The 13,676-nt window shown below is 35.7% G+C and overlaps 1 protein-coding gene across 4 annotated transcripts in view; it reads left to right on the forward strand.

Annotated features, from left to right (window-relative positions):
* Positions 1 to 13,676, forward strand: part of MYO6 (myosin VI) — a 236,477-nt gene that overhangs the window by 131,567 nt on the left and 91,234 nt on the right. For all 4 annotated transcript variants that reach the window (XM_027852915.1, XM_027852916.1, XM_027852917.1 and 1 more), the window contains 3 exons: positions 1,985 to 2,040; positions 6,536 to 6,633; positions 10,891 to 11,055. In XM_027852915.1, the coding sequence (XP_027708716.1) occupies positions 1,985 to 2,040; positions 6,536 to 6,633; positions 10,891 to 11,055 (319 nt within the window). The remainder of the gene's footprint in view (positions 1 to 1,984; positions 2,041 to 6,535; positions 6,634 to 10,890; positions 11,056 to 13,676) is intronic.

Here is a 13,676-nt window from a genome sequence, read left to right on the forward strand (position 1 = left end):
GCTAAAATGAGTGAAGTAATTAGATGTAGGTATAGAAACCCAGGGAAGTTAGGTCAGGGGCATCCTACAGGGAATATTGATGAATTAACTTATTCTCTCTTCCTTATATTGTGTGTTCCGTATGGCTGTCATATACTGATGTGTCAAATATGCATGCCAATCCCTGACTTAGCTTTGGTGGTTAAACTTGTTGGCTAAATTAACAGTGTCTTCTCCCAGGACACCTTCCCAACATTGATGCCGTGATTTGGTGGTTGACAATTTTGTGGCATGTTTGTTGTATATGGTGCATTAGACTTTCCTTGGTTGAATCCATGCCTTCCTAGTCCTTTAGGCACTTAAATTCAGTGGAGGATATCTTGAACCATGTATTCTTCAAATCCACGCATGATTATTCATGGAGACTAAGGATTTCAGGGGCTTGTTCAGTGTCCAAGTGAACCTAATTTAACAAAGTGTGGCAGAACATGAAGTGGATAGGGAGTAAAGAAATCATACCATAAAAATAGGCCATAGAATCTGCCACAGGAGTTCTGGGAAAGTAGCTTACCACTTTTTCTGCCGTTTTCCTGAAAGATGCCAAGGTTCTGGGAGGATACCCAGAGCTCTTGCTTTATTCTCTAATGTCTTCCTTTTTGTATGCCATTCCACTGTTTGTATAGTGTACCATGAAACAGTCTGGGTAGCTTCCAGATAGCCCCTGACTATTCCTTGGAAAGTGAGATTCCACTGGACATTCTTCTGATAGATGATGTGAGGGGAAAGGCTGTGGAATTGAAAAACTGCCTCCATGAACAGGCAAATGGCCTTTGCTGTAGTGAGTGATTCTGCATGGGGGATGTAAATTGTCCTTTTCATAGTCTCGATGAACCACTGGAATGGCATCCAATCCCTTAAATAAGGATGAGTTTGTGATCATGTGTAGCTTTGCCACCATTCAAGATAGGTGATAGTGTGGGATGAATTGACAATTGTTGCAACAAAATCAAAAAGGCTGCTTCTCAGGGTCCTTGGCCTGGACATTAACTTAATCGTAACTAGAAATGCTGACCTGCACTGTTTCGTAGTAAGATCCAGCAAAATTTTTGTGTAGCTGTCTATAAGCCCTTGAATATGTCCCCTGTGGGCTTCTGCCAGAATGTTGTGACGTAGATAAAGTGCTGCATCTTGACACTAGGAGGAAAGCATAGTACAAGTGGATATTTAAGAGTCAGTGCAAGACTAATCCTCCTTTGGCTAAAGGCACCATGTCTGTTGGGAGGGGGTGAATTTTTGGTCCCGAGTATAAGTAGTCATAAGGGAATGTTAACAAATTTTCTGTTTATCTCACTCAACCTGCCTTCCCAGAAGTTTGGTTATTTATAGTGGCAGTGTGCTTTTTCTGTAGCTGACTTATGCTTATGTGTTAAGATATTCTTGGGTCAGATTTACCATGTTGCCTGACTTGAGTATGCCAGTACAGCTTTGGACTCTCTTGGAGATGAAGAAGGAGATGTTGAGAGGTAGGAGAAGGGCTAGGAGAGAGTAGTATGGAATGTATTATCATGAGATTATAGATTTAGAATTGGAATGGACTTTAGAAGCCATCTGGTCCACCTTCCTCACCCCATTTTGTAGATGAGGAAACTGAGGCCCAGGGAAGTTAAGTAACTTGTCTAACATGACACAGTCAGAAATGAGCAGAAGTGGTATTTGAACCAATGTCCTATGCCTTCAGAGTCAGCACTCTTCCCACTGCACTTTAGTATCTCAGAAACTATATTGTACTTCTGCCTATTTTTAGTAGGAGTTATCAAATTCAACATGGCCAAAACAAAATTCCTAATCTTCAGATTCACTATAATTTTTCATTCTTTTGTTATTTTCATTTTTCATGATCTAAGTTTTAGTTTTAAATGCATTAATAATGTTGTTACAATTATGAATGTAACATTTTATTGTTATCTAAATACCATTTCTTATGTTTTATTATTTTTTTAAACAGATATCTCACGGAATCCTATGGTACAGGCCAAGATATTGATGATAGAATTGTGGAAGGTACTTTTTAAAAAAATTGAATCCAGTTTTTATTGTTGACATTTACTAAAAGTAACTTAAATGGAATCTCACCTCTTGTCATTTAGTGTAAGAATTATGAAAGATATTTTTATTTTACTTTAATGGGGAGAATGACTACTCTTGCTAGTCTTTCACTGAAGTTATAATCAGAGTGTGGAACATTTTGTCATTTTATCATTTTTTTTTAAATAACCAGAGTTTTAAGACTGATATGTATAAGTTAAGTTAATCTAGGCTCCACATTGGCTACCTTTATGTCCTTCATTAAGTAATAAAGATAAATGGTTTAATCCTTTCTTGGCAAAATGCTGATAATGGTCCTAAAACTATTAAGTTGGTATAGGTATATTTCCTGGTGATATTACGGCAATTGCTTTTTTTTCCTTTTAACCAAAATAGATTGTTATCTAGAAAGGTGAACATCCTTAGACTATTCTCCCTCTTCTCTAAATCCATACTCCCTATTCTCTCCTATAAGTTATGTCAAGTACTTATTTCCACATTAACTAAGTATGGAAGATACTGAATTTCCTCTCATGATATTTATTACATAGCTAGCATTTATTAAATACTTACTGTGTACCTAGTACATGTTTATTTCAAAATATAGTATTTTTTGCATTTGATTTTTGGACTGTTTTCTTAAAGAGACTCAGACTTGTCTCTGGTTTGTTTTCTTTTATAATTTTTTTTTAATACAGCTTCAGGTACCCTTTGAATTTTGTATTAATTGAACAGGCTTTCTAAGAACTAAATTAATAAAATGCTTCAATATTTTACAAATCTGTAATCTCATCAGTGTGAGCTTCTTCCATGCAAGCAAATCACTGTCCCTCTATAATGTAATAGATGATATTTGGGAACTGCTTTAGCCAAAATTAATTATCTTGTGACTTACCAAGTGATGAGCCAGGTGAATGAATGAATGAATGAAAAATCATTTATTGAGTTTTTACTATGTGCAAAACCTTATGCACGAGCTGCAATAGAAAAACAAGATAATCCCTACTCTTAAAGAGTTCAAATTCTAATGGGTGAGGAAACATAAGAGGGGTAAACTTCAAATCAAGTACAAAATCCTATGGTTCTTAGTGTACAACAGCAAAGCAAATGGTAATGTGTCTTATCTTCTTTAATGTTATTTCTGATAAGATCATATCCATTTCTGATGAACCATTTGACAGTGCCAAGGACTTTTTGATGGTGAAAACCTTTTCTGGGTCTTTAGTAACTGTAGCTGCTGAAGAGCCATGTCTGCAGCAACTGGAGAAGCAGTTGTTAGGTCCTACTAGGATTTGTTTCCCTGGATGGTGGCTTTGACACCTAACTTTAAAGTAGGGCCAGTGGTCTGAAGAACACTTCTGTTTGGGTTCAGAGTCCTGGGTTCCTTCATCAGGATCTGAGAGGAAGGAGGTGGTGGTGGTGGTAGAGTTGATGGGGGTAGTTTGACTTGTTTGGCACATGTTACATCCTGTCTCTCTCTCAGGGTGCTTTGATATTTCAACTAAGCTGGCTTGTCTGCCATGCAGGTGGTAGTTGGGAGGGATGGTTGACCCCTTCTCAACAGGGATTGCTTCTGGGCTAGGGTGATGGCTGTGGGCAGCAGGGTGATGGCTATGGGCAGTGATTAATTAAATAGGTTATTCAGTAGATAGAGTGATGGATTGGGAGTCAGAAAGACATGAGTTCTATGTGAGTTGTGGCCTCACACACTTACTAGCTTGTGACCCTGGACAAGTCACTTCACCTGTGCCTGTTTCAGTTCCCTTAACTGTAAAATGGGAATGGTAGTAATAGCACCTACTTCGAAGTGTTGTTGTGAGGATCAAATGAGATATTTGTAAGGTACTTCGAAAACTTAAAGCACTTTATGAATACTGTGATTATTTTTATTAAATAATAAACTACTTTTCCTTAAACTTAAAAAAATTCTCTTTAAACTGCCCGAAATCAGTGGAGTATCACCACTTTTTCCTCATAATTAACTTTTTGTTTAACTTTGTCCTTAAAATGGATGTCTTAGTTAAGTGATCAGTTTCCTTGTTAATTTACTGTGGCCCTAAGTATTGCTGGGCCTGAGTCTGTTAACACAGAGCTAGAATAGTAAGACTATGCAAAAATAAAGCTAAAATGGAATAAAGACTCCCTTATTTCCTGAGTCACCTCTGCCATGAAGAATTTTTAGCACTCTTCTCATCTTTTTTCTCCTGGAAAACTAACTGTTTGCTAATAGATCATAGACAGATTGAAGTTATATTTGTCAGTTTCTCGACAAAGAATTCCTGGCTGTCTTATTTCTTCAGTTCAGTAAAGGTTTCGAGAAGCAAAAAATAAAACAACAAACCTGAACTGCAGTACTCAGGGAAAAACAAAAATCAATCATATGTTATCAAAACAATTTCTTATGTGGTCCTGAAATAAAGACGTGAAGAATTATTAAGTTCATATATTTTTATAAATGACTTAAAATTTTCTTAAAAATGAAAAGAAATATGATAGATACCAGTGGGAAGCTTTTGGTTCAGTCATTATTTGGTTACGTTGTTGCCTGTAATATGACTTCTGCAAAAAGAGTTAGGGAAATAAAAATGTCTGTTAATTACTCGACAACTTATATTCAACTTTACTTTAATGGTCTTTCTGTGTTTGTTAGATTCTGGGGTTTGACATTATAGTGCAGAACCAAGTCCCTATCCAAGTACTTGAATAGAGTCAAACCTTTTTAAAGACAATTTTTATTTTAACCACAGATATCCATGTGCCCTACTTCCATGTGGAATTGGGACGACACAAGCGTGAATACAGTTCAAGTGCCTTAGTGTTCTAAGGAGGGTGCTTTTCTGTCTGATTTCTAAAGGATAGTAACAGAGAATGTTTATTTTCAATATTTGAAAAGAGAATTCAGTCTTGACAAGATTGTGATCTGTCAGTGTTAAATTAAGTACCTAGTAAATAAAGTTGAATTCAACAAAAATAATTTTCTCAGATTCTTAAGTCACGTCTTTTTTCGTAGGATCATAATTAGAAATGGAATGAACCTTATAAGGTTTTTAAGTTCAGCTCACCTCCCCCATTTTATAGATGAGACTGAGGCACAGAGGTTAAGTGAGTTGTCCAGTGTCACAGTTAATAAATGTCTTAGGCAGGATTTTAATAAAGGACTTCTTTACTCCAAGTTCAGTTGTCCTGTCCACTATACAGAGCTGCTTCTTATATTCCAGGTGACTGCTAATATTATTTGATATTATTAATATAAAGCTTAGCCCCTTTTGAAATGTACCTTTAAGGGAATTTCCACAAGTTGTATTTACAGTGAGGGTATTTTCAGGAGTATAAATTATGATATTTTTCATTTCAATTATAAATTTTTATAATTTACTAAATTACTACTTTTTGATCTTCAAAAGTTAGCGAATAAAAAGAATGATTTTAGAAGGCATAGTAAGGAAGACAAACTGAAGACTGAAAGGATTCAAAACAGAACCTCTTAATGAAAGGTTAAATGATTATGTTATTTAGGGAAAGTGACTGAGAAATATTTGCAAAGATGGTGAGGGACCAATTATTTCCCCATTCCATTATAGATAGACCAAGAGGAATAAGCATTAAATGGCGTCAAGGAAAATGCAGCATAAGCAGTTATGAAAGACTAATAGATTACTGGATGGAATGTGCTCATTTCACTTTGTATCAGTTGATATAAGTCATCCCAGGTTTTTCTGAAAGCACCCTGTTTGTCATTTCTTAAAGCATTCCATCACAGTCACATATCACTACTTGTGCAAAGATTCCTCAATTGATGGGCATCCCTTCAATTTCCAATTAATTGTCACCACAGAAAGAGCTGTTATAAATATTTTTTTACATATAGGTGTTTTTCTTTTTTCTTTGATCTCTTTGGGGTACAGACCTAGTAATGATATTGCTGGGTTGAAGGGTATGTACAGTTTTATAGCCCTTTAGGCATAGTTCCAAATTGCTCTTCAGAATGGTTGCATAAGTTCACAACTCCATTGGGTGCTTTTTAATAGTCACACAAAGAAGGAATTTTTAAAGTTATTTTTGCAAGTGAAAACATTAGAAAGGGGGATGTTTCACATTAAATATTTTCCCCTTGCCATGAAAAGCTTATTTTATTGTTTGTCAAACTTTGTAAGGCCAATTTATGTGTGTTGAAATTGTAGAATTACTGGTTTTAGAACTTCTTGTTTAATTTTTTGTGAAAGTCATTTCTTGATTTGTGGGAGATGGAAAAATCTCATTTTTTTGTGTAACTTTTTTTTCTAAAAGTCTTCCATACTGCACTAAAATGATAACATTGTAGTCTCTTAGACTTGAAATAATTTTTATTACCACTTCTTTTCACTATTGGTTATGAGTAATTTTAAGTAAGGTGAAAGGTCCTAGGTGATTTTTAATTTTCTCTCAAGTGAGTCTTTTAATGAAATTGTTTTACTTTTATCCTTCTCACTAGCTAACCCATTGCTAGAAGCTTTTGGGAATGCAAAGACTGTTCGTAACAATAATAGCAGCCGTTTTGGAAAATTTGTTGAAATACATTTCAATGAAAAGGTAAGAGGATGTTTTTGGATATGGTATGATGTATGTTTCTGATGAGTATGAAGATGTGAAAAGATTTGGAATTTTTCCTCATTTCATGATAAATTTGGGCAAAGATTATGCTTGTATTTGTGGAAAATAGAGACAGCTGTAGTAATGCCTTTTCTTCTATTGAATGCCTTTTTTGCCTTTACATAGATTTGAGAGCACCTAAATAATTTTATCATAAGCTTCAGAAAACCCATGATAAAGCTCATTTTAAGAGTAGGTGTTTCATATTGCCAGAGACTTTTATTTTAGGTAACATTGGAAACTCATTAAAATAAAACAAGCAATCCTGCGCTAATCCTCTATTTTTTATAATGCTGAAAATTCATAGTGACATATATTATTGTATTTGCAATTAGCATCATTATTGATTTTGTTATTATTAGAGACAATTAAATTATTTGTTTTGTTATATCCTTTAGGATGTGAAATCTTAAACTTATTTTCTTTCCCTCAAAACTGGTTTCCCCTTTGCTATTTCTGTTAATGGCACTAATTTAATTCAACAAGAAGGTATTAAGTACCTGTTATAGTGAAGATATTATGCTAGGTGCAAACAAAATCCTAGAAAACTTCCTCCCCTTGAGGAATTTACATTCTGTTGAAGAGAAAAATCTATCAGCTGAGAAGTATCTACATGGTAACTTGAGGAGGAGGAAGAGATCACTAATAATGTTGGGAGGGAAAGAGGAATGTTTCCTCATAGGAGGTGCACATAAATGCAGTCTTGAATGAAAATAGAGATTTTTAAGAAGCAGAGATGGGAGGGGTTAGCTCATCCCAGTGCAGAGGCACAGAAAGAGGTGATGGAATGCTATGTTCAGGAAACTGCAAAGAGATCACTTTGACTGGTATGGAGAATGTATAGGCAGGAAAAAACACATGAAATAAGGCTAAAAAGGTAGTTTTGAGTCAGGTCACGAAATACCACACTGAAGTATTTTTATTTTATCTTCAGTGCCTAGTGAGCTCCTGAAGATTTGTGAGCAGCAGCATGACATGGTCAGATGAGCTCTGGGAGGATAATTTGGCAGCTGTGGGGAACACAGAGAGAAAGGAACCTAAAGATAGGGAGACCAATTAAACTATTTCTTATAATCCAGGTGAAAGGTGGCAGGAGCTTGAACTAAGGTGGGTGAAAGGAAGAGCTTCAGTGTGAGAGTTGTTGTTAAGAAAGCATCAATAATTATGGTTTGGTAAAGTGTGAGCAATGAGGGAGAGGGAAGAGTTGAGGGCATCTTCAGGGTTGTGACATGAGGAACTGTTTGTGCTTATAGTAGAAATGGACATTTTTATTCAAGAGAGTGATTTGGCGGTAAATAATGATGAATTCTGGTTTGGGCATATTGAGTTTGAATGAAATATTAATCCAGTGGGCAGTTGAAGATTTGAGAATGAAGTGCAGGAGAAAGATTAGGATTGAGTTTGTAGATTTGGTAATTAGCCATATAGCCATTTGGCTTTTCAATCCTTGGGGGAGCACATGAGGTCATCGAATGAGATTGAGAATAAGAAAGAGAATGAAGGGAGAAGTGAGAAGGCCTAGAACAGAACCATGGGTACATTATATGGTTAGGGGATGGGAAAAGACTAGTGATACAGCAAAGAAGACTAAAATACAGTAGTTGGCAGAAGGGTGGCCAAGTGAGAGCAGTATTGGGAAAGCCAAATGAGCCAGAGAACATGTAGAAAGGAGTGGTTAATAGTTGTAAGATACAGGAAGTTTGAGAGGATAAGGAGAGAGCAAAGGTCATTGTAATTGAGAGGAAGTCACTTAATCTTTAGAGATTAGTTTCCGTGTCTGTAAAATGATGAGATTGGACTAGATGATTTGGATGATCAAAATGGCAAACTCGCAGGGGAGATCAGAAGGGATAAGTCAAGAGAACAAGTACAAGGGGATTGATTTTTGTAAGAAGAACCCTGTCTTTGTTAAGCATTGTGCTAGGTAATAGGAATACATATACAAGAGTGAAGTTCTCTGTTCTAAGGGAGCCTTACATCCTATTAACTGGCTATAACATATTTACAAATAGACAGTATGTTTAAAAAATACACAATAATTTTGAAGGAATAACAAGTAGGAAAATCAGGAAAGGCTTTTTAAAGGAGGTGGCACTTGAACTGAGAGTGTTTTAAGAGAGGCACAGGTGAGTCAGTGAGAAGGGAGCACCTTCCAGGCCAGGAGGAATAGCCTGTTTAAAGGCAAAGAGAAAGGACATTGATTGTCTCTATAGGGATAGCAAGCTGGCCAGTTTGGATGGATTGTAGAATGCATGAAGGAGAATGATATGTAACCAGTCTTGAAAGAGAGGCTGGAACTTATGAAGGTCTTTAAATAACAAACAGAAGAGTTTCATATCTGTACCTAAAGGTAAGGGAGACCCATAGAAACTTTTTGAGTGGAATGAGGTGGTCATGTGTGAGTTAATGAATTTCAGTCTCTGCTTGTTTAATTTCATTTAGTTTTGTCTCATCTTTATCCTTTCTTTTAATTTAGTTTTGGTTTTTAACTTTGTGGTAACTAGTCAAGTTTTCACACAGATAACTCATTTGATTATGACTCCTACATCAGTAGCCAGTTCTTTCTTGTTTGTTCAGGTATGATCAGTTGTGCTTGTTTGTGTGTATGTATTTCTTGCTTGCCAAGGTCTGTGCTTTCAAAATCTCTTCTTGAAGAAAATGTTCATGATACATAGGCCCAAGAATATTTAACTTATTAATTTTGTTTTGGCCTATTTTATTTAATTTCGTATACCAGTAGTAATAGTATTTATATAATACCTTAATATTTGCAAAGCATTTTACAAATACCATCTCATTTTATCCTCATGCCAGTTCTTATCAGGTATATGTTATTACTGTCCCCACTTTACAGAAGGGGAGATTGAAGCAGACAGAGGTGAAGTGATTTGCCCAGGGTCATACAGCTAATCGACCTCTGAGGGCATATTTGAACTTAATCTTTTTTTGGGGGGGGGGGCAATTGGGGTTAAGTGACTTGCCTAGGGTCACACAGCTAGTAAGTTTCAAGTGTTTGGTCTGAGGTCAAATTTGAACTCAGGCCCTCTTGACTTCAGGGCCGGTGCTCTATTCACTACGCCACCTAGCTGCCCTGAACTTAATCTTTTTTTGACTTTATGTCTGGCATGCCACCTAGCTGCTTTGTTAGAAATAGGTTTTTCAGCATTTTTTTTCTGTCTTTGTCTATATACTGAAATCATGGAGTATCAATTTACATGTTAACTTGATTTGGAGGAGATTGTAGCATTTCTTTAACTCTTCACACCTTGCCTTTCTACCCCGTCACCATTCACTATAAAAGCAGGAAGGAGCCACACTAGACTAAGGACCATTAAACATTTTTCTCATCTGTTCATAGGTTACTATGATCAAAGAATTAGTCACTTAGCAGCCATCCTGCTGCTGAACTTCTATGTCTTGGCTAGGTTGGGACTTGGACAGCAGACAGAGTTTATTGCTAGGATCTCATTCAAAGGCTCTTTGCAGAATCTGCCAGAGGTCACCTGTATTGATCGCCACAGTGAGGCACTGAAATGGGTCTTTTGTGGAGTATTGGTTCATGCACAGATAATTGTGGGGGCAGTTATTTATCAGAAAAGATTATATATTTTCCTTATATGTTAATATATAAAGGCATTTCCATAAAAATGCAATTTCTTGACTTAAGATTGCTGATCCATGCAAGGACCATTGCACTACTCCCAAGGACTAATAGTGAAACATGTTACCCACTCTCTGACAGAGAGGTGGGGGATTTGCAGGGAAGACTGAAATATTTGTGAACACGGCCAATGTGTGGATTTGGATGTGTTTTGCTTTATTATGCTTATTTTTTATAATAAATAGTTTATTTTAAGTTTGAGGGGAGTTTGGAAGGAAAGGGGGAAACTAGTGATCAGGATACCCACCTAAAAAACAACAACAAAGGAAAAAACAGAGGGTCATTGTACCATTTTTTAAAAATGCTAAGAATAGAACAGAAGAAGGTCCTGAAGTAGATGCAGACAAGCTGGACAGGTTTGAAGCATGTTTAATTTGTTATATTCTTTTGGAAATGCAGCTGGTATGTAACAGAAATTCAAAATCATGAATTCTCTTTTTTTCTCTTTTGGCTATGTGGAAATGCTAATGTTCAATGATGTTTGTCAAGTACAGAACTAAGCTAAATGAAAAAATGTACTTTCTTTTTTTATTTAGAATGCAGTTGTTGGTGGATTTGTTTCACACTACCTTCTAGAGAAATCTAGGATCTGTGTTCAAGGCAAAGAAGAAAGAAATTATCATATCTTTTACAGACTGTGTGCTGGTGCTTCTGAAGATATTAGGGAAAAACTTCATTTAAGTTCCCCAGACAATTTTCGGGTGAGAAAAATAAAACATCCTTTTATTGATAACATAGTCTAATTTTACTGTATTAACAATTTGTTTTATTTGGATTCAGGATCACAAATCAGACATATTCTAGCCCAGTGTTCCCTATATACGATTTAAATATAATTTGGTATATTGAGAGGCATCATTGTATAATGGGTAGAGAGCTGGCTTCAAAGCCAGGAAGAACTTAGTTCAAATTCTGCCACTTACGCATACTGGATGTATGATCCTAGGCAATTATTTAACTGTTCAGTGCTCTAGGCAAATCTCTAAGACTGTAAGTTGCGGAAAGGTGCTGTTTTGTATTGGTGGAAGAAATTCCCTTGTCTTGAAGTTCTTTATACCAATAAAATCTAAGGTCTATTCCCTAACCCTCACTCACTTTATTAAAATTGCAGATGTACTAAATAAATCTATTTGAATTTTTTATCATTTTGCAAAGAGTGAAAATGATGGCAAAGATGTGGGATATGTACAAGTATAATATCACATTGTTCAAGCTGCACAATTTAGGAATATGCAATAATTTAAACCTGCTGGCTTAACTTATCTTTGACTGATTTGAGGAGAAAATGGTTTGATTTACAAAGGAGGCAAATTATTGGTCTAATTCACAACTAAATGTCAGCATGTTTTTTTTTTTAAGGAACCATTTTAGAAGTAGAGTTTATAGTCAAACCCATGATTATGCTAGCTTTTTTGTTATTTCTTTGTTTTCCTTTTTTGCTGTTTTATTTCTTTGGAATCATCTTTAATTTCTATGACATCGGCCATTTCCAAACTCTCCAAATGATATCACATCCATAGCCTCTTATAAAACTTCTTCAAAGTAGCCAGAAACTGTATTGAAAGGTATTTGTAATTATGTTTATCTTTCTACAATTGTGTTTTAGATTCATTGGTTCCTTCAGGCAATTTTAGATGGGTAAAGCTGCTGCTGCAGTGGCTCTGTCCCCTGGGCTCCATCTATATTAGCAAACAAAGCATTAATTAGAGAGAGATAAATGCCTGTTTGACAGTATTTGAATTAATTAAATGCATATTTTGGCAAATAATAAAGTATTAGAATCATTCAGACTTCTTAAATAATTTTGCAAGTATGTCAAGGAGACATCTGCCACATTTCTACAAAGTGGAAAACAGGAAAGCGTATGGTATGAACCAGTTAGTTAAAATTATTGCAAAGACTTTGGCCTCCTGAGGCTTTAACTTTAAATGCAAATATCTAACATCTGATTTTTTAAAAGAGAAACATTCACCTTGGAAATTTACTATGAAGTTAAATAATATACCTCTTATTTCCTTACAAGATAAATAAAAGCTGTTTACTAACATTTTAAATAGCAATGTTCAGCTCTGTAGATATGCTTTGTTTTTCCCATCAGAATTTAGAACAGCTAGCCATCTTGTTTTATTTCCATTACTTTGTTTTAACGGCTTAGCCAACCATAAGTCATTGAATAGGTATGTATAATATGAAAAAGGAGTTAGTCTCCTAAATTATTTACATTTTGCTTTAGTGTTTTTATTTTTATAATTGAGAATGGCTAATGGTTGACAATCTGAGAAAAGTTAATGGTCAATAATCTGGGAATTTACTCAAACAAAATACAGAAGGCATATTGATCAGAGTTAGAGGAAACTACCCCCAATACATGCTGATAATAGTTCTCTCAAACTAATACAAAAAGTTCCCTTTGACTATAGCCCCTACTCAGTGAAGTTCTTGAAAATATTTGGTGTTCAAACAGTCTTTGAGCCCTAAGTAAATGATCGAAACTTAGCAAAGCATTTACTAAGTAACATGAGACTTGAGTACCTCTAATGTAAACAAGTGCCTGTAATGTAAACAAGTGTAATAGTACAAGTCAAATCAACAAGTATTTATTAAACTAGGCATTGTACTAAGCTCTAGGGATACAAAGAGCAGGAAAAGACAACTCCCTTTTCAATGGGAGAGACATTATGAAAACAGCTATGCACAAACAAGATCATACATAGGATGAATTGTAGATAGTCAGTAGAGGGAGTCTTTGTTGTTGTTCAGTTGTTTCAGTCACGTCCTTCTTCATGACCCCATTTGGGGTTTTCTTGGCAAGGATACTGGCTTGGTTTGCACATTTCCTCATTTACAGATGAGGAAACTGAGGCAAGCAGAGTTAAGTGACTTGTCCAGGGTCACACAGCTTGTAAATGTCTGAGACAAGATTTGAATTCAGGAAGATGAATCTTCCCGACTCCAGGCCCAGTGTTCTATCCACTGTGCCGGCTAGCAGCCTGAGGACTAGGAAAGGTTTCTTGCACAAGGTGGATTTTTTTGCTGATATTTGAAGGAAGTCATTGCTGAAGGCAGTATTTCAGTTACACATAAGTTTTGACTTCTATTTCATCCAATGTTCTGTTCTTTGTTTTAGAAACTAAAGTTGTAAATGCTGCCATAAACAAGTATAAAAATGATGGTAACTTATATTTATATATCATTTAATTGTTCCCAAGCACCATTACATAAATTACCTCATTTGATTACAGTCTTTAAGACCAACCTTTAATGAACATTAGGTGCAAGGTAGTTGGTGTAGGCAAAAGGGAAAAGGGTGAGGCAGTTCTTG

The sequence above is a fragment of the Vombatus ursinus genome, unplaced genomic scaffold, assembly GCF_900497805.2.
Source record: "Vombatus ursinus unplaced genomic scaffold, bare-nosed wombat genome assembly UNPS02009835.1, whole genome shotgun sequence".
NCBI lineage: Eukaryota > Metazoa > Chordata > Mammalia > Diprotodontia > Vombatidae > Vombatus > Vombatus ursinus.